Source organism: Idiotropiscis lumnitzeri, chromosome 21 (genome assembly GCF_059441095.1).
Source record: "Idiotropiscis lumnitzeri isolate Australia: NSW breed Sydney's pygmy pipehorse chromosome 21, RoL_Ilum_1.0, whole genome shotgun sequence".
In the NCBI taxonomy this organism is placed as follows: Eukaryota; Metazoa; Chordata; class Actinopteri; order Syngnathiformes; family Syngnathidae; genus Idiotropiscis; species Idiotropiscis lumnitzeri.
In genome coordinates, this window is record NC_142411.1 from 9,283,426 (window position 1) to 9,308,207 (window position 24,782).

The 24,782-nt window shown below is 41.0% G+C and overlaps 4 protein-coding genes across 10 annotated transcripts in view; 1 reads left to right on the forward strand and 3 right to left on the reverse strand.

The window, feature by feature from the left end:
• Positions 1-209: 209 nt before the first annotated feature.
• On the reverse strand, positions 210-3,517 carry nup43 (nucleoporin 43). 2 transcript variants are annotated; one of them, XM_088286504.1, is made up of 8 exons: positions 3,154-3,517; positions 2,384-2,506; positions 2,012-2,089; positions 1,484-1,646; positions 1,222-1,357; positions 998-1,149; positions 796-912; positions 210-627 (listed from the first exon to the last, which is right to left on the reverse strand). In XM_088286504.1, exons 1-8 carry the CDS (start codon positions 3,154-3,156, stop codon positions 398-400), a joined length of 1,002 nt encoding a protein of 333 aa, XP_088142630.1. In that variant the 5' UTR covers positions 3,157-3,517; the 3' UTR covers positions 210-397. The 2 variants fall into 2 exon arrangements, with proteins under 2 accessions (XP_088142630.1, XP_088142629.1); XM_088286503.1 differs by lacking the exon at positions 3,154-3,517 and adding an exon at positions 2,763-3,036.
• On the forward strand, positions 3,062-7,176 carry pcmt1 (protein-L-isoaspartate (D-aspartate) O-methyltransferase). Of its 5 annotated transcripts, none has more exons than XR_015840181.1 (8): positions 3,062-3,386; positions 4,562-4,666; positions 4,758-4,789; positions 5,061-5,165; positions 5,273-5,393; positions 5,457-5,542; positions 5,694-6,287; positions 6,387-7,176. XR_015840181.1 is itself a non-coding variant. In XM_088286505.1 (8 exons), exons 1-8 carry the CDS (start codon positions 3,209-3,211, stop codon positions 6,397-6,399), a joined length of 810 nt encoding a protein of 269 aa, XP_088142631.1. In that variant the 5' UTR covers positions 3,062-3,208; the 3' UTR covers positions 6,400-7,176. The 5 variants fall into 5 exon arrangements, 2 of the variants coding, with proteins under 2 accessions (XP_088142631.1, XP_088142632.1); XR_015840182.1 differs by having other exon boundaries at positions 5,694-6,023; XR_015840183.1 differs by having other exon boundaries at positions 5,694-5,930.
• A 1,095-nt stretch (positions 7,177-8,271) lies between these two features.
• lrp11 (low density lipoprotein receptor-related protein 11) lies at positions 8,272-13,554 on the reverse strand. The gene is made up of 9 exons (XM_088285883.1): positions 12,772-13,554; positions 11,989-12,146; positions 10,805-10,946; positions 10,596-10,721; positions 10,321-10,518; positions 9,308-9,475; positions 9,146-9,202; positions 8,803-8,892; positions 8,272-8,733 (listed from the first exon to the last, which is right to left on the reverse strand). The coding sequence occupies exons 1-9, from the start codon at positions 13,349-13,351 to the stop codon at positions 8,579-8,581; spliced, it is 1,674 nt and encodes a 557-aa protein (XP_088142009.1). The 5' UTR covers positions 13,352-13,554; the 3' UTR covers positions 8,272-8,578.
• Positions 13,555-14,255: 701 nt separating this feature from the next.
• Positions 14,256-24,782, reverse strand: part of map3k5 (mitogen-activated protein kinase kinase kinase 5) — a 36,906-nt gene continuing 26,379 nt past the window's right edge. For both annotated transcript variants that reach the window (XM_088285880.1, XM_088285882.1), the window contains 14 exons: positions 24,301-24,437; positions 23,860-23,965; positions 21,885-22,042; positions 20,232-20,409; positions 19,986-20,003; positions 19,314-19,491; positions 19,025-19,193; positions 18,758-18,943; positions 17,737-17,842; positions 16,684-16,924; positions 16,496-16,608; positions 16,173-16,297; positions 16,019-16,095; positions 14,256-15,243 (listed from right to left, as the gene is read on the reverse strand). In XM_088285880.1, the coding sequence (XP_088142006.1) occupies positions 15,183-15,243; positions 16,019-16,095; positions 16,173-16,297; positions 16,496-16,608; positions 16,684-16,924; positions 17,737-17,842; positions 18,758-18,943; positions 19,025-19,193; positions 19,314-19,491; positions 19,986-20,003; positions 20,232-20,409; positions 21,885-22,042; positions 23,860-23,965; positions 24,301-24,437 (1,853 nt within the window). In that variant the 3' untranslated portion in view covers positions 14,256-15,182. The remainder of the gene's footprint in view (positions 15,244-16,018; positions 16,096-16,172; positions 16,298-16,495; positions 16,609-16,683; positions 16,925-17,736; positions 17,843-18,757; positions 18,944-19,024; positions 19,194-19,313; positions 19,492-19,985; positions 20,004-20,231; positions 20,410-21,884; positions 22,043-23,859; positions 23,966-24,300; positions 24,438-24,782) is intronic.

Consider the following 24,782-nt stretch of genomic DNA (forward strand, 5'->3'; position numbering starts at 1 on the left):
TTTCGGAACATTTCGTAGTTAGGACTATACAGGCGGCAAAAGTAATGACACTTTGGACGTACACAAAAATATTGATACTTGTGCAAAAAAGTACTGATTGAGCTCCTTAAAGTGTTTAAAAAAAAAAGTAGACTGAAATGTGAAAATTAAAAATCCCACCTGACACACATCGGACAGATCATCAGCTAATTGCAAGACAAAAAAACAAATTACACAAGCTTATTTATTAATTCATTTCCAAAATTATTCAACTCACATTTATACAAAAAGATGTAAAAATTTGTGATGAATGATTAACAAATACCTGATCAATTGCGCACATTAATATGCATGCAAGTGATGCAACATCAACTTTGCATGACGGGAACTGAAACTGTAAAGAACATTTGCCAAGTGTTTAAACTGGGACCTGTTTGTTCACAAAAATAGCCTCTCCATCAGTCCCACACACGAGACACTGTCCAAGAACATCCAAACTGTTAACGGACAGCGTTTGGCTGGGCAGCATGTGAGTCGTCTCCAGACGTCCTTTACTTGAGTCTCCACTGAGCCACGTGTTGATGAGGGACTGGTTGCCTCCGGCGGGAGCCATCGCACTACGGGACATCATGCTGTTGTTTCTACCACCTTGGAAAAAACAATTAAAACAGCACCCAGTACCGATGTCAAACCTCGATTAATAGGACGAATTTTGTTTTCTAAGCTTGATTTTATGGCAGCGTTAATTCGAGATGACGCGCAACAACTTTAACGGGCAAGAAAGAATAAACTATCTTCATTGCTTATTAGACTTGCCTTGCAGGAAGGACGGCATGTCTGAAGGTGAAGAAGTCTCCCAGTGCAGCAGTGATCCGTCCTCTGAGCATGTGAACAGATGATCTGGGTTCATTGGGTGGAAGTGGACTTCCCACACTGCAGAAACACAATGTCTGTCAATGTCAATCACAAGTCAGAAAAAATAACAATTTCATAACAAAAAAGAAAAAAAAAATCCTACTTTCAGCAGAGTGTGCCTCCATGAGTGAGAAAGGTGTGTTGCTTTGCCTCACATCCCAAACACAAAGCATTCCATCCTGGCCTCCCGTGGCCACGATGTGCTGCTGGTTGGGATGTCTGTCCACACAGTGCAGGGGGACTCGATCACCTGATCTGAAATTGTAATGCTGTATTCGTCATCGGAGGATAAAACTCATGCGCCGATTTTGACTCGTGGGATCTTACAGAGAAAGAACCTGTGAGGGGGAGTTGCTCTGCTGCCTGAAATCCCAAATCTTGAGCTGGCCGATGGAATTCACTGTCAGGATCTCAGTTGTTCTCAGGTAACTCACAGCATGGATTGTACTGCTATCTGCATTCTCTATAAATTGGTCCCCCCCAAAAAAAAAAAAAAAAATCACGGTATTAATGAGCTGTTCTTCAACTTCATTCCAATCCAGAACTTGAACTGATGCATGCAGAACAGAAACCAAATTCTAGAGCTAACCTATGATTCGAACGACTCCTTCCTGGTCAGCTCTGTAGACAATAATTCTGCCGTCTTCACCGACGCTAACAATCTCAGGGCTGCAGCACACCACACTAGTACACGGGGCATTGTCACAAGGGTAATGATGCGCCTGTGCCCACTGGTGTGAGACGGATAGTGTCTGTAGTTAACATAAAAAAAAAAGAAAAAAGATTTCACTAGAACAGGCAGTAGACCACATCGTTGACAACTGCATTTTTACTTGTATGCGTCCTTTTGCATTTTTTTGTAGGTTTAAAAATTGAGCCACTTGAGGTTTCAACAAGTTCAAAAATAATTTAATAGATAATGAAAAGAAAAGGCCAAATACAGAATAAATGTACCCTACTGTTTTTTTTTTACAATTTAATCAACAAGGGGCTTAAAACATTGGCACGAAGAGGTCAACCAGCCACTGGAACGAATAACATATGACCTAGAATGACCACACGATGCAAAATCAGTCAGAACATTGAATTAATATCATTGAATTAATATTTGATGTACCTGATTGTTATGGTTGTAATGGAATATGGTAACGCCTCCGGTTGATGAAGCTGTGATGACTCTGTCTTGGTCCAGGAACTGTGCAAAAATTAAATTAGCGCATATTAAAATATTTGCGTTTTCCAGTGCAGTTAGAATACAATTTTAAATCAGACGTGATTGACGAATCTTTTGCCTGGTCTAGATAATTATAAGCAATCATGATTAGGGATGCGCAGATACCACTTTTTATGTGCACAAACACGTGCATTTGAATACTGGCTTACAAGTATAAATTACAGACGTGCAGTATTGGTGCTGATACCGATCCATAATCGTGATACATCAATGCAATCCGTGGTTTATTAACGTAATGGTGAATGAGCGACTTACTTGAAGATCGAGAACATCTCCCTCATGCTTATGTTCACACAACAGCTTTGGCTCGCCATCGAATCCTTCTTCCAAAGAAGAAATTCCATGATTTTCAATGGACCAAATTGAAACTGTGTTGTCCTTTAAAAAGAGAGGTGCCATTTTAAGATTAAGAACGTATATAATTGAGTTGGTCGAATGAAAAACAGTAAACAACAGAGGCTGAACACTGAAACAAAAGATGTAGTTGCATATGCAACACATGAGCTGAGTGACGATAATACGTAATACACTCGTTATCATAACCCAGCTCTGACATTCACAGAACGCATCTCGATCGTGTTCAGGCAGCATGCCATGAAACAAAATCACACGTTATGACAAATGAACGACAAACCTCGTTATCCCAAGAGCCAGTCGCAAAAATTTCGGGCTGCTGCAGAGAGGAAAGCGAAACCGGCCGCCATCTTACTTTACTGATTTTCTGAGACACGTATTTAGCATTAATACTTTCCATTAGAGCAGAATAGTTTTTTTTGTTTCTGTTAAGTGCACGTTTATTGACGCAAGGGTTAGCTATCAACGGCTAACGTCAAACCCTCCTCGACGCTATACTACGGGCCAGCCATTAGGACAAACATCATTTCAGGCGATTGTATTAACACTCCCCCCTATCGGTCATAATCGCCACTACACTTGTAAATCTTATAATCCAACGAGTGAGCGATGTGTAAATAACCTCATTGAAGAGGCATATAATTCAACAATTATTTCTCATGGAATGATACCATTCTGCATCATACTGCGTCAAAGACGAGCCGCCCCGCTGTAGATTCACCGTGGATGTCTGGTGACGTATCCGCTGCTCCGTCTGCTTTGGAGGTTGCCAGCTTCCTCAGCAAAACACTTGGCGCAGGCGCGGCACTGACGGCTGCTGTCTACTTAGTCCGCAGAGTCTGCCTAATAATGGCGTGGAAATCTGGAGGCGCTAGCCACGCAGAACTCGTCAACAACCTGCGCAGTAAGTCCACATGCTCGGGACAGCAGCAGCGAGCTGCGGCAAACCCGAGTGTTGCATGCAACCGCTTTAGTTTGGAGGTTGAGCTCACGAGTTGGGGTTAGCTGGTTGCTAAGCTAACTGGCATGTCGTTACCTCTCCCCACCCCTTTCCAGCAAACCACGTTCCTGTCGTCTTACATGCGCACCAGTCCGTGGTAGAGGGCACAGTCACACACAAAAAGTGACCATTCAAGGTCATCTTGTGTTATTCGTTTGGTTAGCCTAGCTTGTTAGCTTTATGTGCGTAATTTGGGGGAGGTTGGAACTGGCACCGATAGTCGAGCCAGGCACTCTGCCCACATTCACTGATGCTATCAATGTAGCATTCGCTCTTTGCTAAATGATACGGACAGCTGAAAACTTGTACGCTATGTGCTTCTGCAGTCTGTATTGCAATAGTGCCAAAGTCTGGTCCTCGAGAGTCCCTATCATGCCTGTTTTTGATATCTCCCTCCTCCAACACAACCTATTCAAAAGATCAGATTATCAGCGAGTTTTGCAAAGCCTTATAACGATCCTGATCATTTGAATCAGATGTATTACTTGAGGGAGACATGTAAAACATGCTGGATAGGGGCTCTCGAGTACCGAACTTGGGCACCCTTGCTGAACTGCAATGAGGTCGACAACTAGTTTGCTCAGAGTGGCAGTTTTGTACTCCACTATCTATACTACAGTATTTTCCAACCTATATTGAGTCAACACATATTTTACATTAGAAACATGATCTCACTGTATAGCACCAATGACAGTGGAACCAAGTATGTACCAAATGTGCCTTCTTGTACAACCAGCCCAATTTAACAACTGTCGAGTTAGACATGACTATGTCTAAGTTTATGACCAACATGCCTAAAAAAAAATAATTGTGGTCGTTAATAAAATAAATGTTTATATCTCTCTGTAAATGTAATTTTCAACTTGAAGGTGAATGTAACGACAGGAATTCAGTTACAGTGAAGTTGAGGACATGTAATTGATCATATATATTAATAAGTATTTTCTGTTTTACTATTACTTTGTTGGATGTTGGTTGATGTGATATAATGTAATATTATAAATCCCTTTATTGTCATTGTACTCAAGAGTGCAACGAATATGTTCACTTTGTGTTTTTTCTCTGTTTTGCGTCCGCAGAAAATGGCATCATTAAATCCGACAAGGTCTATGAAGTCATGCTGGCGACAGACCGGGCGCATTTCTCGAGGTGTAACCCTTACATGGACTCGCCACAGTCAATAGGTATGTCTTCAAGGAGTAGAGAAATCGTCTGAAATTCTAATCGTTGAGCTGAATTTACTCACCAAATCCATACTTCTCTTTTAACCAAAAGGTTTCCAAGCAACCATCAGCGCCCCACATATGGTATGAATTCCCTCAATCAGCAGTCTGTACTAAGCACCTGTCAGTCAGACAAATGTGTGATCTATTGACAACAATCACCTATCCAGAGATAACATTAATATTGCTGTTTGTTTAATTGTCCTGATTTAATTTTTAAATACATTTGGACTGATCATATTTGATCAATTACATCAGACAATTAAACATCTACTACAGTTGCGTCAACTATAGTTACAAACTAAAAATTTTAAAGAGAAGTTCATTCATTTTGTTTTACCATGTGCCCACTCAGCACGCATACGCCCTGGAGCTTCTACACGACCAGCTGTACGAGGGCGCCAAAGCCCTGGACGTGGGCTCCGGCAGCGGAATCCTTTCTGTTTGCTTTGCACGAATGGTGAGCCACACGTGACGCATAAAAGCTCTTGCTTTGGGTGCATCGCAGTGCAATGCAGTCTTGTAATTGTGTCAAGCGTGAGCAGCATCCCATTCTGTCTTTTATAGGTCGGTCCTGAAGGGAAAGTGGTAGGCATCGACCACATCACAGAGCTGGTTGACGACGCGATAAACAATGTGAACAAAGACGACCCCAGTTTGATCTCGTCGGGAAGAGTTATGCTGAAAGGTACTGAAATTCAAGAATAGTATAAAACAATGTTTATATTAATCGTCCCTTCCGTGTTTTCAGTTGGAGATGGACGATTGGGCTACACGGACGAGGCGCCTTACGACGCCATCCATGTTGGAGCAGCAGCATCAACGGTCCCTCAAGCTGTGAGTCTGAGTTGGAAATATTGACGGTCATCAATCTGCCTACTTTGCCAACTTGCAATGCTTTTTTTTTTTTTTTTTTTTACATGAAAATGTTTGCCCAATTCTGACTTGTGGGATTCATGAGACTAATTGTTTTATGCTCCTGTCTCAGCTCCTGGACCAGTTGAAGCCCGGCGGTCGTCTCATTCTGCCCGTGGGTCCGGCAGGGGGTAACCAGATGTTGGAGCAATACGACAAGCTGGAGGATGGCAGCACCAAAATGAAGCCCCTAATGGGGGTGATATATGTGCCTTTAACGGACAGAGACAAGCAGTGGTCCAGGTGGAAGTGACTCCCTTCCCCTCCTCCCCATCCCTCCTCCCACTCTCTCCTTCTCACAGTGGAAAAGGTGAAATGGGCGTGGCTTGGAGCAGGCAACGGATCACAAGAGGCTGCATTTTGCTGCTTGCTGACATATTTTGCTTCTTCCATACCATGCCAAGTAGCTGCACGTTTCCTTCCTTCCTCTCTTTTTTTTTTTTTTTTTTTTTTAAAAAACATGGTTCTCAAACATTGGTTGGTGAAGCAAACCTGCTAGACTAACAAAACTTGAAAAAGCAACAACACTGTGAAGGCTTGCGTTTGGGCTTAGTGAGCATGACCCCATGAATAATAATCTGGAACGTCGCAACTATTTTTTTTTTTTTTTTAATTTGATCTTCTGCTCTGTGAGATGTAGACAACATTGACGAGTTGGATTAAATGTGTATGTACATTTTTACATTTGTAACTAATTTTCAAAAAGTGTTATTTTGACTCGTCTTTTATGTCCTTCTCTAACATTCACAACTTCTGTTTCCTGCAGGGATGAACTCTGAACAGGAAGACAGTCCAAAATCCAACGTTTTAATATCGAACCTGGACCGAAACACCGACCGAGGGGGGGGGGGGGTCAAGCAGTCCTTACATTTTCTTCCAAAAGTGTCACAAAACCTCTAATTTAAGTTTATTCATTAAGCGTGATGGACTAAAGAGTATAAATGAACTGGAGAGAAAACTATTTTTAGATGTACCCTTGAATTTTCTGTTGTGGTTTCCTTATTTCGAATGCAGTCAGCCATATACTTATACATAGTATTATATTTCTGCAGAAGAGAAGAATGCTGGACTTTAGTGATGAAAGCCTGAGCTTTTTAGGTTATTCACAAAACTGCACCACGTGGGTCTTCTAACGTTCAATTTATCTGCTAATAGATGAGATTAAGGCGTTCACCCCAACCACCTCGTCACACTAATTGCAGTATTAGCAACACACGCTGGTGTAACCCACACATGTTTGATGTGCAGCACTCAAGACGATGTTCTACTATACAGCCTCGCGATGCAGTCGGCATACATACCGGCAATGCTTTCCATCCAAAGAGAACGGACCATTAACACCAACACGTGCATGGCAAAGATGCGCTTTCAAGAAGATGCAGGCCCCTCTGGTGATTTTCAAAGTCACTGCTTTGCCAAAACAAGCTCCCGTAAATGAATGTCTTGTCTTGAGGGAGGAAAACAAAACAATCTTTAAGCACATTTTCTTTTGAGTGAAATGAGTGTTGATTGTCTTGAATTGTGGAATGGCATATGACAATAAAGAGTTGCTTGTGTTCTTGTCTTTGGCTCTCTTATACTAATTATATTTCCACTATCCATATTCTATCGCACTCATCCTCATTAAGATGTTCTACGGTCGATTTTGCGTCAATGAACCTGACGTCCATGTCTTTGGAATGTGGGAGGAAACTCCACACAGGATTTGAGTCCAGATGCTATTTACCGTGAGTCAAATAACCTAACCACTTTTCACCATACTGTGAGTGAATACATTTTAAATTGTCAGACCTATTTGAACATTTTAAGCGAGTGAGTGTGAAAAGAAAAACAAAATTGTGATTTAATTGATAGAATGCAATAGGAAACTTTATAATCATCCTTTTTTTATATAATAAACTTTAATCTCGAATGACATACAGCACTCTGAATGAATACATGTGCTTAATATAATACATACCCATGAAGCTTTGCAAGGATGTATTGCAGAATAGGACAAGGGGTACTATATGATTTACTAATCCACTACTCAGTGTATTTACATTTCTATCCAGAGGTCAGTTTCATTTATTGAGAGTGCAAAAATGGCACAGTATATTTTTGTACAGGTGCCAACAAATGTAAAAGAATAAATATATAGCCTCTTTGATTCTATTAAAGGAACGTGTCTAGTCAAGATGTACAGTATTTGAATGAAAATAAATAAAATATTCTAATATCAAGTATTGGGACACTCATTAATGTAAGAAAATAAAAGCAAGTTCCAACAAGGTTAACCCCAAAAATTCTTTGCAATAAAATACGTCCACACTAGTCTAAAGATGGCATTCTGATTAAAAGTGTGTTTGCGGTTAATGAGCTCAATCCTGAAGCTGAGCCGTGATTGGTTGTTAGCTGAGCTCTGAGTAACTCTGATGTTATTTTCAGTTGACCACAATTGAGAAAATTTCCATCCCCTGAGATGGACAAAATTGGATGGATTTTACTGCTTAACTCATATTACACAAACGCAATATTAATCAGAATGCAATGTGTCGACTAGTGGTCCTGCATAGAACAAATTCTTTCCCTTTAAGTTAGGTGCGTGAAAATATTCATGCCCTGAATTCATCCAACCGACCTTTGCAATGAACTAATGTGGAGATCGTGAGCCAGGGCCAACTCTTTATTTTTAGTACGTGTAGTGGCCAGGGGTCCTAAAAATATATCTACAGTATTTATAAACTCACAAACATCAAAAGATGTCATTGGCTTTGAGGGTAGCATCCCTTCAGTGTGGAAGCATGAGGCAAAGCAGAGCACAATGCGATGTTTCCAAGCTCACATGAATCTAATTACAGACGTTAGGCTACAGGAAAAAAAAAAACAGTGCAAATTTAAAAGGTCCAGACTCGGGCTCTGATGGCTCCATCCTTTCTTTTTTCCCGGCTTGAAATTGTCAAGAGATTCTGTTTGTGGCTACAGGTACATGCCGTTGATGAGGTAGTCGGACTCCTCCGTGGTGAGGGGCCGCGCTTTCTTCAGCTTGTGGCGAACGAGCCGCAGGCGACAGGCAATCATGAGCAGCAGCAGGGTGGTGATGATCAGGCCCAGCGCTAGTGGAAGGATGGCACCTGGCAGAGGAGAGATACACAAATTAGAGATGAACACGACACACAAAACACATCTGACCTGGTTCCGACCTGACTCTGGGACTGGATGGCCTCCCTTTACTGGAAGTTGTTTGGAGACTGGATTGTCATTCTCTTGGTTCTGTGAAACTCTGGGAGCAGCTTAAAAAAAGTACAATCAACAATTATATTCACGACTGTGTCAAGAAAACCTATATTAACAAAATTCTGTCATTTAGTTTGAAAAATACCAAATGGCAAAAAGAATGTAAAACGGTCAAATCTTCACTGCTGCAAGTGTTAAGCGACTAAAAATGATATGATTTCATTCATTATGTATGCATTTTTAATTAATCAGCTGATTATTGGAATTTTATAAAAAAAAATAATAAAAAAAGGTCACATTATTCAGTACCTATTTCGGTCTGTTTGGTGATAGGAGGAGCCACAGTAGCTGGTTTAAAACCCGGACCTACACAACAATGATTAAAGAAAAAAAAAAAAAAGTGTAATCAGTAATTCAATACGGGCAAAAATTGAAGCATCTTAAAAAAATGAAACAAAAGCATCTTCTCACTTTTCTGTATACATTCACTGACGCAGTCTGATTCCTGGAGAAAGTTGTTATGGTTGCCCTGGCAACCACCATATAGGAAGTGTTTGCATTCTCCTGCTTCATGGTCATAGTACCAACGTGCAAAAGTGCCCTTACAAGGTCCAACAACTGCAGCGGTGGTACATGGGTCTATGGAGACAGAGAGCCAGACAAGACACAAATAAATGACATTGTCAACTACGACTTGAAAAAAAAAAAAAAATCCTGTAACTTTTTACCAAACCATATGCTTTTTGTTTATACAATATAAAGCAGTTCCCAGTCTGGCAGATAGTTTAAAATTCTAAAAAAAAAAAAAAAAAAGGCTTTGAATGGTTTATTTATAGTCATAATTTAAGCTTAAAGTCAAAATAAACACGCTGTAAAAAAATAATAATGTGTTGAAAATAACCACATAGTGTTAAAAGTTTAGCTTAATACTAACAAACAATGCAGAACACCGATGATAAACTACCAGTTAGCATCAATACTCACTGTTTTAAAAGAAATGCATATTTGTACACGAAGAGTGGGACAACACATTTAGACAGATAATATAAAAACATTCAAAGGGATATATTTTTTATCCTCTACAAAATATGGCTAATATTACAGCGTCATGACTGAGTCTCATACAGTCGTAGTTGAAGACTTCTAAACATGCACTTTGTCGCAAAAACACTGACGGGACACTGGGGGAATAATCTTTTTTTTTTTTTTTTTTTATCTGAGCAAATGCTGGGATCGGATGGCAGAGAGGACAGAGACGCTTTGTTCCGAGGCCCAGCAAGTCTGCAAGCACTGAGCTGTTTTCCCATGGAATGCAGAATGGATTGTGGCTCTGCCAGCATTGAAGCTCTCAGAGCCATGACTCAATGGCTGCCTGCATGGCCTCCATCTGTCTGTGTGTGCGTGTCTTCATATTTTTCCCAGATCTGTTTATACTTCTGTACATTAGTCTTTACACCAATACATCTAAAGCAAGGATCACCTACCTTGATTGTTTGAATTCTCCTGCCGACTGGGAGGAGGTGTAACTCCGCTCCTTTCCTGAGAAGGTCTTCTGTTGTCATTGGTCTTCCTGGGCCCAGTCTGGAGCACAAAACTGTCCTCAGACTCTACAGCGTGTGTCACGGGAAGCTGATGAATGGGCAAACCTTCAGCGTGGGTCACTGACTTCCTGCTGGTGTCAACTAGGCAATGATTCGAAAAGTGAGCGGCAACATTTTATGCCAAAACATATATTTATATTTTGAAATAATTATCTTACAGTTTGGACAGAAGTCTTCATCTGATCTATCGGGACAATGCTGCTTCCCATCACAGGCAAAAGTGATGTCAATACAGCAGCCATCATCACATTTGAACTGGTAGTTTGAGCAGTGACCAGTACACACTGCCAACAAAACATACACAAAATACTTTAATTTACACCTGACTCTTGAATTTGCTGTAAATTTGATGTCGTGAGGTCATTGCCTTCTGCTTGATGTTTCGGCGCCAACACTGTAACAGACACATTGTCTGACGTCTTCTGACCGGATGTGTCCGTCACAGTCATCTGGAAAGTGTAGACACCTTCCTGCAGACCAGTGATCTTCAGCAGCCCTGGATGAGTTGTCTGCAATACACACACACACACACACACATGCACACACACACACACACTTTTGGTCACATTTGCTGTAATCACATAATCACACAGCAACTACATATTTAGCAGTATTTTTAGTGGACAAAAACGTGTATCATGATTTAAGTATTAAATTAATTCTAAATATATATATATATATATATATATATATATATATATATATATACATAATTAATATAAGAAAATGATTACCTTTGTGTAAAATAAAGACAAATAAAATACAATTATCTAGAGGAAAATACAGTTCAATATTTCTTATAGTAAAACAAACACTTTGTAAGGGAGTGCAATGCACAATGTTGTTGTCATCCATGTTGCTGGGTCATGCCGTAAATGCTTATTTGTGGAAACTACTATATCCCATCGTTGATAAAGTTACATTAACCTTTATTCGTCGTTTATACAATATAACGTATCGAACTAATATGCACATGCCGTTTGTGCATTACAGTTGATCAACCGTCTTAGGTCGACTAGATCGTGTTAGCGGATTGTGAGTTCATGGCGGGTAAATAAACAGCTAGTATGTCAAATCATTAACTTGTATTCCATGGATGCATCCCAAGGTGTTAGTTTGCACAATAAAATCTTATTGCACGAGTTGCACTTAGTCGATAACAAATTTACGCCCAACTTTGACTACACTTGGAAAACGTCACATTTGATTCTCTGTGCTTTATGTTGTAAGCAGAATGTGTTTACTTCAAGTTTTAGCATTCATGTAAAGCAGAACATAATGACTTAGAGGTTGCCTCTTGAGGCAGGTGTGTATGTGATAAAGTTTTTATCTCTATTGCTAGGCATTATGGAGCCCCGGCCACAAGCCTCTCTGTTGACTCAACAGAAGCAAACTAATGTAACCGGACACCCCGTGAGACTCCTCATATTGCAAATGCAAACATTGTGTGAGTTTATTTTTCTCTTCAAATCTTTGTATATCTCGTCAGTTTATTTACCCAAGGTATGGATGATGTAAGCGCATTATAACCGCTTCTGCAGATTCACTCACCTTCATAGTGATGGCCGTGTCTCCCTTGATGAGAGTCCAGTCGTAGCGATTGATCCCGTGGTCGTCCACACTGTCGCGGCCATCCAAAACCGCCCAGTCAGTGGGCAGCTGGATCACGACATCCTGGCCTGCATCACAGCGAGGGGGCTCATCAACCTCTGCAACACAAAACAAATCAGTTTCATCATATTAACAAACATTCGAAATAAACTATGAAGTCATATGGTGTAGTCAAGTGTATTGCAACATTATTCATTTATTCCATCAGAATACAAATAAATCAAGCAGGAAACTTTATTTTGTGTGTTTTCACAAACGCTTAACAGTCAGAGGTCATAGTGTTTATGGTGGCAAGACCAACCCGAACAAGTCAATCATTAACACACCAATCAGTGTAATCCAGACACTGCAGTCAGCAGTTGTTAAATGAAAGTTCACATATGGGATAGTTACAACTCTATAATCAAGGTCATGTACTTTCTGGTTGCATGTTTGTAGTTATATCTTTTACGTTTTCGCATTTGTTTTGTAACGATGACAATTGTGTGGTTCCCATCAAATGGGAATTGCAGTCCAGTCACTTACATGCACTATATCGTGCATGGACTTTTCCAAATAGTGTATTGCTTTGCACAAAAACCGAATGCATAACAGCTTCAGGATAAATTGTGGTAATTAAAAAGCCCCTAAAATAAAAGCACCAAATTTACATTTAGTGCATGCTCACTCCAACCATCCATTCGGGTTTGAACCTCTGGTCACAATATTTGAACAGTGTCCCACCTTGTGCGTCATCCCCCTTCACGGGCTTCCTCTCGTTCGGACCACCGGCTGTGTCAGGCAGAACGCGACCCAGCGTCACATTCACCGGACGGCTGTGCGAGGCAAAGCCCGGCTGCGGGGCGAAGGAGCAGACATTTTGGCTCCTGTAGGTGCAGTTGAACAGGTAGCAGTTGAGGCTGTCCCCCGCCTGCCTCGGCTCCTCCTGGACCACCGCGACGGTGCAGTGAGGTTGCGCGCAGCAGGCGTGTACGCAGTCCCTCCAGGTGTACACTCGATCCGGTGCCATAAGGAACGTGGCTCCCTGCTCGATGGAGGCCTTGGCCCGGATGATGCTCTCCCGGGCCGAGGTGAAGTCGCCCACGCAGGAGTCAGCCACCTCACTCGGCCGGTACGTCTGATCCTGCTGGAGCTGCTTTCGGAACTCCTCCAGCAGCTCCTCCACTCCTGATATTTTGCTTTTTAAGTCCGATATGGCCGATATGCGAGTGTGGATAGGCTGAAAGGCGCACATAAACTGTAGCAGCAGTAGCGTGGTGGCGAAGGCGAGCCTCGGTGAGCGGTGATGCTGCATCACAGCCATGTTGTTTACTTGGAAAAGACCACTCCTTCAGCCCCCTGCTGCTGTGACACACATCAGGATTGGCACCCAAGACGATGAGACCTGATTAGGGAAAAAAAACAAAGTCATCTACTGTACTACATCCAGTCGTGTCTGAATCCTGTAATGCACAAGCGGGGGAGGAGGGGGCTGTCCTGTGACGATGCTAGAAATCTGCTGTTGTCCTGGTGACAACGGCATACATACACGTATATATCACCCATTCTACTATTCCTTGGTATTAATAAAAAAAAAAAAAATCAGTTATTGTCAGTTTTATGTCATTAGTTTTGATTTCTCTGCTTTTAGAATTGCTGGAAAAAAATTATGGAATCACTCGCCCCAAAGGATTTTCATTTTCGGCAATAAAAATAAATAAATAAATAAATCACCGACGTGACACAAAACTAATTGCAAATTAAAAATCGCAACTTCTTGTCTTAAAAGTCACCCAAAGAAATTAAGAAAAAATCTGGTAACCAGGGAGAATTCTGAGAATAAAGTCAGAATCCTTCCAACCTTTTTTTTTTCATTCATGGCCCTAATCCTCGCCCATAAGGAACAAATGCAGGGAACTATAGAGTCAATTTCTGTGATTCACAATTGTCCAAATTCTCTGAATTTTAGCTTCTCAGTATTGTCCAATTCTGTCATGCTCCATGTAACTCAAAACAGTTTTTATTTTGTCACATTTGATGAACATTTGAGGATTTTTTTTCAAAATCTGATTCATCAATAAAAGAATCAACAGAGTGATAAGTTTTTAAAATAATTGTTAGTTACAGCCCTACATGAAATGTTTTGTTCATTCTGACTTGATCATACTCCTCATATTTATTCGGGAGTAACTCTAGGCCGACAAGATAAAGAAAAACTACAAATTAAATCTAATTCCATGATGAAAATTTTATTTCAACAATGGAACATACATCTTGCATGTTAAGTATGAAACAACATGGACACAACTCCTGTTTCTGACACAGTTTGAAAATAAATGTCAGCAGTCTTGTATGCAAATATAAAATTTGTTTACCTCTTACATTTTGCTTCCAACAAACAGCAGACTGCATGATATGAGCTCAAACAAGCTAAAAAAAAAATCTTTGTAAAAATGATGGAAAAGTGAGCATATCACATACAGTATTTAGTTGTAATTAGTATTTGCTTTTGACTCACATTAGAAAATCCAACAATAGTACGCAAGCATAGACGGTCCAGTCGACATGGGAAAACTTTAACTATAAGTTATATTTAGTACATGTATGCATGTTTACACATAAGGTTTTCCGAATATGTACATGTTTGTGAAATGTGAATAAATGCCATTTAAATGAGTCTTAATAATGCAATTGACATCCTTCAGATTTGCTAAATTAAATAATAATTAAAAAATAATTGATGGGATGCAGCATCCACAACAAAACATTACTAAAGCTGCAGAAAAGCGAACGTGAAATCTTTTCATGTAGTATTTTTGTATCTAAGGCTTACATTACAAACAGTCAGTTTCTACTTATGTAAACTTGTTGATCACACGAAGACAGGAACAACTGTTGTGTGCTTTCAAATAAAACTCCAGATCGACGTTGTTGTCACATGCCTGTCGTGTCCATAAGGCGGGTCAACGCTACAGTGGCACTTGTCGAAATTACATTTTCCAAAAAACAATCACAGCACCCGACCAACAAAACAGGCTGTTGCGTGGGTGGGAAGCTGAAAACTAAGACTCTTGTTCTAAAAAATAAATACTGAGGTATTGAGAAGAATACTGAGGTGTCCTGGCTTCTCAGAGTGGTTGCCGCTGCTTAAGGCCTCAGGTGGGCTTGTGCCTGTGGTCTGTGATGGCCTTCCAAAGTTTACACAAGAGTCCGCCTCTGCACAGGACACAAAGACGTGGAAAAAGAACAGATAAAGGACTTTGTAGATTATTTGAAGTTTATTCAACATTCATTTGTTGTTTGTTACACATTAGGGAGCTTAAACAATTTGATTTGTTTCATCTTGGTGGCGCCATACAACTGCACTTCATGCCACGGGTTATAATAGTTTTGGATTTTTCATCATAGTTCTTTTATATTCTGTAAGGATTTTTTCAATGTTTTAAATTCTGTTAAATTGAACTAGTTTTTAGAGCGGGGCGGCACAATGGCCTCGCAGTGCGCCGGTCGTGGGATCAATTCCAGCTCCGGCCATCCTGTGTGGAGTTTGCATGTTCTCCCCGTGCCTGCGTGGGTTTCCTCCGGGTACTCCGGTTTCCTCCCACATTCCAAGAACATGCATGGCAGGTTGATTGAACACTCTAAATTGCCCCGAGGTATGAGTGTGAGCACGGATGGTTGTTCGTCTATATGTGCCCTGCGATTGGCTGGCAACCAGTTCAGGGTGTCCCCCGCCTAAACACAAATGTTATCTCAATTTTATTTAGTGTTATTTAATTCGTTTTCATCAACTATAATAACCTTGCTTTATACCATATATGTGTGCCAAATATATTATATTATTATATTCATATCATATGTAACCAGACTGAACTCCTTTTTGGAGCAAACGACGCTTAATACATCTCAAGGGCTTCACAGGTCAAATTAAAATGAAGAATAATCGGTACAGAAAACGGATGAATGAATAAATTGGTGCTGAGTAAACTACCTCAGTCTGAGACTCTTCAGATCTTCTCGTGTGACATCATGGAGGATGTTAGTCAACGTATACTCCTCATTGAGTATCTAAAGCAAAGAAACATCATAGAGTTATAATAAAGGAACTTGAGATTCAAAGATGGCTCCGCAAATCAGATCCATACCACATCTATGGAGTCCTGGTCTGCACCATTAAGCCTTAGCCAGCTGCTCAGCTCTGTCTCTTCATGTTTTTTCGCAGGTTGGTCCAATTGTGCTTCTGGCCCACACGTTGATGTGGGGATGTTTGCTGGAGATTGTTGAACATGAATTTGTCCAAGGAATTTGCTTTTCCATCAATCAAATTTTTATACCACGTGTCCTCATTGGGATCACAGGTGAGCTGGAGTCGGAGTGTCTGAGATGCGGTATAGTCCAGCTCACCGGTGACCCGAATGATGAAACGTATCAAAGGAAATGGATGGATGGATAAAGAGTGCTTTTCTACCTGTAGTGTGAGATCGCAGTCGTAGTAGTCTGATCTCCTGCTCTCTCTCCTCCAGAACTTGTTGAAGGATGGCCTGATATTCTCTCTCCTTCTCCAGTAGCTGTTCCAGCAACCTGTTGTCGTATAGGTAAGAAATATCAGGGCATAAAACTGAAAACTGACATTTGTAATCACAGCAGATAACAAACCTGTTGGTCTCCAGCTTCATCCTGCCCAGCTCCATGCTCACGGAATGCTGCGCGTTTCGGGACTCGTGCGACACGGTGGAACTGAGCGTACTGACTCCCGAAGTAACCACTGTTTCATCTTGACTAGAAACGGGCACCGGCCGTCTTGGATGTGCCGAGTTTCTCTCAGTGTCCTCGTCATCGGCGTCCTCTTGGTCAGGAGCGTCGCTCTCTGAGGCCAGGCTGAAGTGAGGCCTCAGCTCTGAACACAAATCCACACCTCATCACTTCACAGCTTGCCTGAATTATCATTCGATGGTGGCCCAATTATTTTTTTTATGAGGGGTCTTCAATACCACTGTTTTCAGACCGATACCAGAACAAATATTAACTCTTGAGTATGAAGTCTGGCTACCCCTTGTACTTTTGATATATAAAATTTAATTTTACATAATGACAAAAAATTGTCAACACAGACGCAGACGATTCGCCAATATGTTTTAAGTTAAGAATCGATGACTGGTATCGGTCTCCACGCGAACCCGGTATCGACTCGATACTGATACCATCTCTAATTTTCATTACATTACATAATTTTTCTTCCTTTATTTTATTTCCATAAATGCATTCACAGTTTTTACAGACTCTGTGAAGCGAAAACTGCTCAGTCCTGCAAGTTGAGGCACAGAAAAGCATGGGGGGCACTGAAGGAACAAACCAGTTCAAACAGTTGTACTGCAGTTTTGATTGTCTGACTATCTCCCGACTACAATGATTTCCGTGTCAACAAATCTAATGCAATTAAAAAATGTATTTAGAATGCCAAAAATGGAAAGCTATACAAAATATGTTATTCTTACACCCCGCCCCCCCCCCCCCCAAAAAAAAGAAAAAATACAAAAACAAACAAACATTAATATAGTTGACCAAACTGTAAAGGTTATGACTCTCTATAAAGCCATATTGAACATCAACTGCAATGACTTCTTGGTCATGACTCCAGTTTTTTGATAAAACGAGGCAGTTGAGGCCTCACAGGACAAACGTTTAATTCTTCGATGGCGATGTTGTTACCTGGCACCAAGATTGTGATGGCGGTCTGAACCGCTTTTCGGATGATGTTGTCCAGTGCAAACATCCAGTGAGGCTTGATGTTGTGGTTTCGCAACACTTTGTTCACCTGAAAACAATCAAACGGTCACTCATTTAAGTGCTATCCTTCTTTTATTAATGACCATTCAGCCATCCATTCATTTTCTATAATACTCCTCTATCCCACTTGACCTCAGCAAGAAGAAGGATACATACTAATCAATATCGTGTTTATCCAAAATATTTTTCTTAAAATACTCCAACATTAAAAATACAATACTTTCCTGGGCTGCCTTTTAAGCACTGCTACCACAGTTTTCTTTCATCAGTCATTTTGCCTTTAAACCAACAGGAGGCATCAGAGCACCACCTTACAATTAAGCAATGCTAGAGGCAAAGCAGACCAACCTTTCTTTTGACAAGATGTGCCAATATTACTGACGCCATACCCTTTTTATTGCCTCTTTTAACGGTTTATTTTGTAATCATTATATTGGGCTGACTTCAAGCCTGAAACATGGCAGCCTACTCACGGAAAATAACAACAATTAAAATTAAGTGTTGAGCGCTGCTGTTTTAAATGGGAAGTCAATTACTTTGCAAGAATATATTCTATGCAGTATATTGTTTTTGTGTAATATGAGTTAAGCAGCAAAAACCACCCGTTTTTACACAGCTCAGGGCGCGGCCATTTTGTCACTTTCGTCGACTGCAAATGACATCACATTACCTGAGCCGGTGAGCAACTGTGAACATCATTTTAAGTTGACAGAAGTGACAAAATGGCTGCCCCCTGAGATGGCTAAAAACAGGGTGGCGTTGCTGCTTAAATCATAATCCACGGAGCAATATTAATCAGAATGCTACTTTTAGACTAGTGAAGGCACATAGAACATTTAATTTGCAAATAATTTTTTGGGCTTGACTTCCCCTTTAAGGAATTCGAGACCAGGACTCGTCATAAGAAAAAGAGAATCCCTCCTATTATGTCTCTGCTACTTACAGCATCCTGGAAGCCAAAGAGGACGACCTGCAGCTGGCTTATGGCCGTGCTGTCAAAATCCAGCTCCAGCTTGAGTTGAGACAGCGTGCGGGCAATGATTTTCCTGTCAGCCACACGGACAAAGTCAGCCAGGCTGACCACCAGTGTGGAGATATGCTGAGGTTTCATCTTCATTTCCTCCGATCCCTGCGCGTTCAATGAAACATCAGGATCAGAGGGATTTAGTTGTCAAGAATAATTTGTATAAAGACTAATTTCATAACCAACCTGCGTAAGTGCCTCCATCAAGTTGGCCACCACCTTGTCCAGGTCCTCAGTCAGGATGTGGTGCAAGGTGGCGCGCCTCTCGCTATCTTTCTTCAGCATAAAGAATCCAGAATCCTTCTCTTCAGGGGATGGAGGGGCACTGTGGTCCTCAAAGTTCTCAACTGGGATACTGAAAGCCCAAACAAATTGATTTGTATATTCTGATTTCTGTTTGAGACACTGGCATCATTTCAAAGCAGTGTTCTGATAATATGTTAGCCTTGAAAATAACAGCCAGTAGTCATTGTACCTGAGAAAGAGTGACCGGGGCCCCTTGACATCGCGCTCGCTGTAGCACTTGACGCTGGGCTTGAAGATGAAGGGGTTGGTGTGTAGGTCGTTGTCGGGGGAGACGGAGCCATACTCACTGCTGCTGCTGGTGTCCTCTACCACCACAGGAACTGGCAGGGAAATGCTTCGCAAGTACTCTGAAAAAGATGAGAGGATATAAAAGCATTGAGAGACATGTGCAGCGTCACGCGTCCAAACAACTAGAATTATTTTCTGGTTTTGATCAAAGGAGACGGTGAACAAGTCAAACAGAATCAGGAAGGAGGTTTCGAAACATGTAAATGCATTGTATTTGACACAAACAAATTAATTGCAGGCATAAAGTGTGTGTTTAAAAAAAAAAAACATGTTATGTACTGTCATGTCTGTGTGTCTTTTAGAGGCGGGGCCTGGTAAGGTGGTGTGAGATTGGAGGGGCAGGGTGTGAGTGTTTAGGTGTGAGCTGTGGTCGACAGCAGCTCCTTTATGAGTTCATTGTGTTTCTGCTTTACTGTTCGCCCACGGCTAGCCTAAGCGTGTACAATCATGCAGCGATATCAGCTCACTGGCTGTCAGTGCAACAAAATTGGCACAGGAGTATGAAGGCCGGCTGCATGAGTCTTCGAGTAGTACACAAAGCAATGCCACTCACCGGTGCCTGGTGACAGAGCTGTGGAAGAAATGCACAAAATATGTGTCAGTGCTCAACAGAGCAAAATGTTACATGAATTACAGTGCAAGACTGAACGAAAAACATTTTCATGTGTGCACAAAGGCACAAGCTCGTCAACTTTTTTTTTTTGGGACTAATCTCAACATCCTGTGCTTGATAAACAAAAACCCCTCTTTGCGGGGATTACTCCGGCGTACAATAAATAAGATGCAGACGTGTACTCACCAGTGAAGCTGCTTTTACTCCTTTTTTTGCGGCTGGTGACGGTGAGGAACTCATCTGTGAGTAGGTCAAAGGCGGTGGCTCGGCGGTCCGGGTCGGGCTCGAAGCAGCGCACAATAAACGCCTTTGCCTCTGGTGACATGGACTCGGGGATCTCTGGGTGGATCTTAAACATGCCCACCTGCAAACAAGCGCACACAAAGCCCAGGAGGGTTAGTCCCTTCGTGGGAAAGTATTTGCCTAACGTCTTGAAAGAATGAAAGGTGGCCATGTGTCTGATAAATAACAGTCAAAGTTCAAGCACGAGACTTTCCTGGTGTCGTTGCTGTTGAGGAATGTTGCCCTGTGATTAGCAGGAAGACATTTCACAGGAATGAGCGAAGAGGTAATTTAAATACCTTAACTATGTTTTTGTGACGGATTGAACCTTTGACAAAATCCAATAACGCATGCATATTTACATTCTGCGTGGAAAGAAATCCCCCTCGTTTACTTCATAAGACATTCGGCAGAGCAACATGAGCCAAATTCACGTATGGAATATTCCATGATTCAGTCTGAGATGGGTGTGCTATAATGTGTTCCAGACGACCTTTAAAGAACTGTACTGCGCTGTCTTCCATGTTGGCGCTGAGATAACGCTTCACACAATTGGCAAGCGGCTCATTAACGTCAGCGTGTACAAAGAAAGACGCACATGAGCGTGAAGTGGAAAAAACACTGACACGTCATGTTTGTTTGTTTAAACAAAAGTTCCTACAGACACAATGTTTAAAGTTTGTACTCTGTATGATCACGTTACAGAGCACTGCGATTGACGGAGGCATGAGCTAATTCATATTATTACTTTCCACAAAGAAAAAAAAGTTTTATTTCATGACTTGGAAAACTAGTTCTGCAGCAGCATGAGCTGAACTGCAAAAATAAGAAATGAATTGGGGATTATAACGACAGCTTGAGGCATGGGCATAGAAACTAAGAATTTTAAATATGTAAAAATTGTAATTCTTAAAAAATTATTCCTCTTGTAGTAATAAAGACACATTTTACTCAAGGCAGCAAATGAAAGAAATGCATCACTTTGTGACACTCCCTTTTGTCCTCCCCCTAAACCAACACTTTTGTGACTGTTCTAAATCATGGAAAAAAAATGTACAATTTTGCCTTAAATTTGATAATCTATCATTTCATCGTGCAAATCATATTCGACATTCGACACAGGATGTTATTAGACGTGAAGCACATTTGCAATAAAACTTCAATTGCATGATTTTATAGGCATTGAATTAGCAAATTTAAAGATTTAACATAATTGTTAACAATCATTATAAAATGATGCACTCCCTGCCACGATGGCCGAGTGGTCTAAGGCGCCGCGTTCAGGACCCAGTCTCCCCAGGAGGCCTGGGTTCGAATCTCGAATTTCCCCATTGTGGGACTAATAAAGGCAATATTATTATTATTATTATTATTATTATTTTATGAAGTTACAGTTTCTCAGAAATAATATAGATTTATTTTAATGGCGTAATGGCTTCATACTGGAAAGTTCAAACGATCTGTAATATGTCTCAACATGTACAAGCTGGTCCTTTTTTTTTAATTTTTTTTTTAAACACAAACCCTTATGAGTTTCCTACTGCTGGTGTGTCTTACCTTAAACATAGCAGCCTGTGGTTCCCCTAATTCATAGAATGGAGGTTTCCCAGTCGCCATCTCTATTATGGTGCAGCCCAGAGACCAGATGTCTGCTGGCTTGCCGTAGCCACGAGGGCCCTTGTCGATAATCTCGGGAGCCATATACTGTAGTGTACCTAAAAATTATAATAAAGGAATACAAAGCCTATTAAAATAGCAAAGTACTCATTCAGGCTGTTTTATTATACATAGTATATGCAGTCCTGTGGTTGCCATGGTAACACATTTTCTATCGTGCTTATATTGGGATAAGCAGCGGGGTACACCCCGAACCAGTTGCCAGCCAGCACGCACACGTTTATGGAATGTGGGAGGCCGAAGCAGAGACCCGGACCTCAAACCGCAGAACTGCACGGCAGACATGTTAACCACACGACCACCATGTTGCCGCCTTGTTAATCGCAGATTCATTATTCTGCAAGCCATCAGAATCAAATCTATAATTTTTACGATGTATATTTGCATATATTTTGATCTTATTATTGTCTATTCACTATAAGCTGTGACAAGTCAAGTTGTACTTCAATATTTTTGGGAAACAAATAAAACATTGGAAAATATGCCCTCATGGAAAATAACATCGTGTTTTTTTTTGCAGCCAAAAGATACTCTTGAATTTCTTGTTTGGGTTCCCCATAAATGACATCACGAGGGCTTGATGCATGTTCTTGCAAACTGTTATAATAAGCCTGAAAGGGGCTTTTATTGTAGCCTACAGCAAGGATGGTTAATTCCAGAAATAACATGCTCATTGAAGGAAGCACAGTGTGCTAATAATAGCCGACTGACTATTTACTGCTCTGGGGTGTGTGCGCTGTGCTAAAAACAGGCTCATTTAAAGCAGACCTCGCCAATACAAAGGAACGGCCCTGTTTCCCAAACAAGCATTGCCTCGCTTCAAGGTGAAGCCCGTTCTGCTCCACTCGGCTGTCGGCCGCTCTAATCCTGACTGACAAAGATTGCGCTGCAAGTAGCCTATATCAAGCCGGTGCCAAACGGCGGCGTCTGACCGCAGACCTCACACAAATCTATCCAGAGCCTCAGTGCTACATTACAGTAGTGCAGTTAACAGCCTAAAACAAGCGGACTCCGTTTTGGGGGGTAATTTTTTTCATAGTGATTGATGGGGGATATCAGGAAACATGACACATCTCACTATAAGGAAGTTGGCTAATGAAAAGGGTGTTAATTTGCAGGTGGCGATGGTGTACTGCACATATTGCCGGAAGACTCAACGGTAATCCAAGTGAGGAAAGGTGCAATAGAAAATGGATGGACAGTTAGAAATCTAAAATATATTAAGAAAGGCGAATTTTTACCTACTCCAATAGAAATGAGAACAAAAGTGATTGCAATATGTTTATGATTGTAGGATTACTTTCTGTGAGCAGTCTTGCAGGATAAAATCAAAACAATTCCAAATCCATGTATTATTTTTTGTTTTTATTTATTGTGATAACTTACTCAAAAAATAGCAGCTACAGTATGTTTATTATTGTTTCCTTCCGCTGATTGTTGCCCATTTTGTGATGCACAGTAAGGAATGGAGTGCAACACGGATCAGAACTGTGCTCGTTTTATTTTCCATACCTTTAAATGCATACATAGAAAAGAGTTCTCTCTACTCTCACGTATTAATGAAGTCAAGTATTACATTAACAACTAGGTTTGTTAATTGGCATTGGAGTGTTGTTTGCGCCTGAGAGCAGGATTATGCAAAAACGACTAAACTGATTTCCATGCAAAATTGTGAACCAGGAAGAAACATTAAGATTTATTGTGCACCTGTATAATTACGTATGATTTATCTTTTCATTAAGCCGCACTCCTTTGCAAAAGTTTCACAGAAAACAGTTCAGGGGTTCTGACAATCCTGCACAAATTTAATCGTCACATTTGAAATTAGGGTTAGACACAATGATTCAGCATGTACCTGTGAACGTCTCAGTGCAGGGGTTAATCCCAGCCAAGCGCTTTGATGTGCCAAAATCGGATATCTTTAGCACGCCGCTGTAGGTGTTGATTAGCACGTTATCACCCTGAGGATTTCAAATACAAACAGGGAGAAAAACAAGTTCCAGTCTCGTGAGCGGACATAGACTGGTGGCATTGTTGAGCTGAGAGTCAAACATGCATGGCTAAATCACATCAGGCAACCTATATCATGAGAAATCAGGCAGAAGACACAATACACAATTTTTGTGGCTACATGGGAAGAAAGATGCTGACTCGAATAAGTGTAGTTAGCATCTGTTAAGTCCCAAGAACACGTGGACCTCAAAGTTACACAAAGACCATCCTTACGAATTCTAAGTGAACACACTTTTTTTTTTTTGCTTGCAAGTAAATAAGTTGAATGCAATGTTTGTGTTACCTTGATATCGCGATGTGCGATCTGATTGTCATGCAAGTATTTGAGTCCCTCCAGAATCTGCCGTGTGTAGAAGCCTATGGTGGGTTCGTTGTTTTTCAGAGGCCCCCACTTGGATCTGAGCAGGGCAGACAGACTCCCTAAGCACAGGAGATGACAGAAGAATTTTAACCTGAGGTTAACAGAATGGTTCTGATTAGTCGTGAAAAACGACAATTTGCCACAGTGTCTTAACGGTAAATTACACAGCTGTGTTGGGGTCTGGGAACAAAAAAACAAACAAACAAAAAAAAAACATGTTACCTTTGTCTATGCCCCTAAAAATAAATAGTGAAATGTTAGGGTGTGAAAATGTTATTCAACAGCTGGTTTGGTTGTGAGGAGTGTTAGAACTGAATAGAAACGGTGTGTGTGCTATTTTTGGCTGACTACTAGAGTTGTAATGGACTATGTCACGGCCAGTCTATTTAGTCATTTGGCCCCCA

Excerpts from the sequence above, each read along its gene's own strand:
- nup43 (XM_088286503.1), bottom strand. The coding sequence starts at position 2,882 with ATGGAAAGTATTAATGCTAAATACGTGTCTCAGAAAATCAGTAAAGTA. Across the intron at positions 2,090-2,383 it reads GAGATGTTCTCGATCTTCAA|TTCCTGGACCAAGACAGAGT; the intron begins GTAAGTCGCTCA and ends ATTTTTGCACAG. Across the intron at positions 1,647-2,011 it reads ATTACAACCATAACAATCAG|ACACTATCCGTCTCACACCA; the intron begins GTACATCAAATA and ends TGTTAACTACAG.
- pcmt1 (XM_088286505.1), top strand. The coding sequence starts at position 3,209 with ATGTCTGGTGACGTATCCGCTGCTCCGTCTGCTTTGGAGGTTGCCAGC. Across the intron at positions 3,387-4,561 it reads ACTCGTCAACAACCTGCGCA|AAAATGGCATCATTAAATCC; the intron begins GTAAGTCCACAT and ends TTGCGTCCGCAG. Across the intron at positions 5,543-5,693 it reads CATCAACGGTCCCTCAAGCT|CTCCTGGACCAGTTGAAGCC; the intron begins GTGAGTCTGAGT and ends CTCCTGTCTCAG.
- lrp11 (XM_088285883.1), bottom strand. The coding sequence starts at position 13,351 with ATGGCTGTGATGCAGCATCACCGCTCACCGAGGCTCGCCTTCGCCACC. Across the intron at positions 10,947-11,988 it reads ACACGGCCATCACTATGAAG|ACAACTCATCCAGGGCTGCT; the intron begins GTGAGTGAATCT and ends TGTGTATTGCAG. Across the intron at positions 10,519-10,595 it reads TGAAGACTTCTGTCCAAACT|TTGACACCAGCAGGAAGTCA; the intron begins GTAAGATAATTA and ends ATCATTGCCTAG.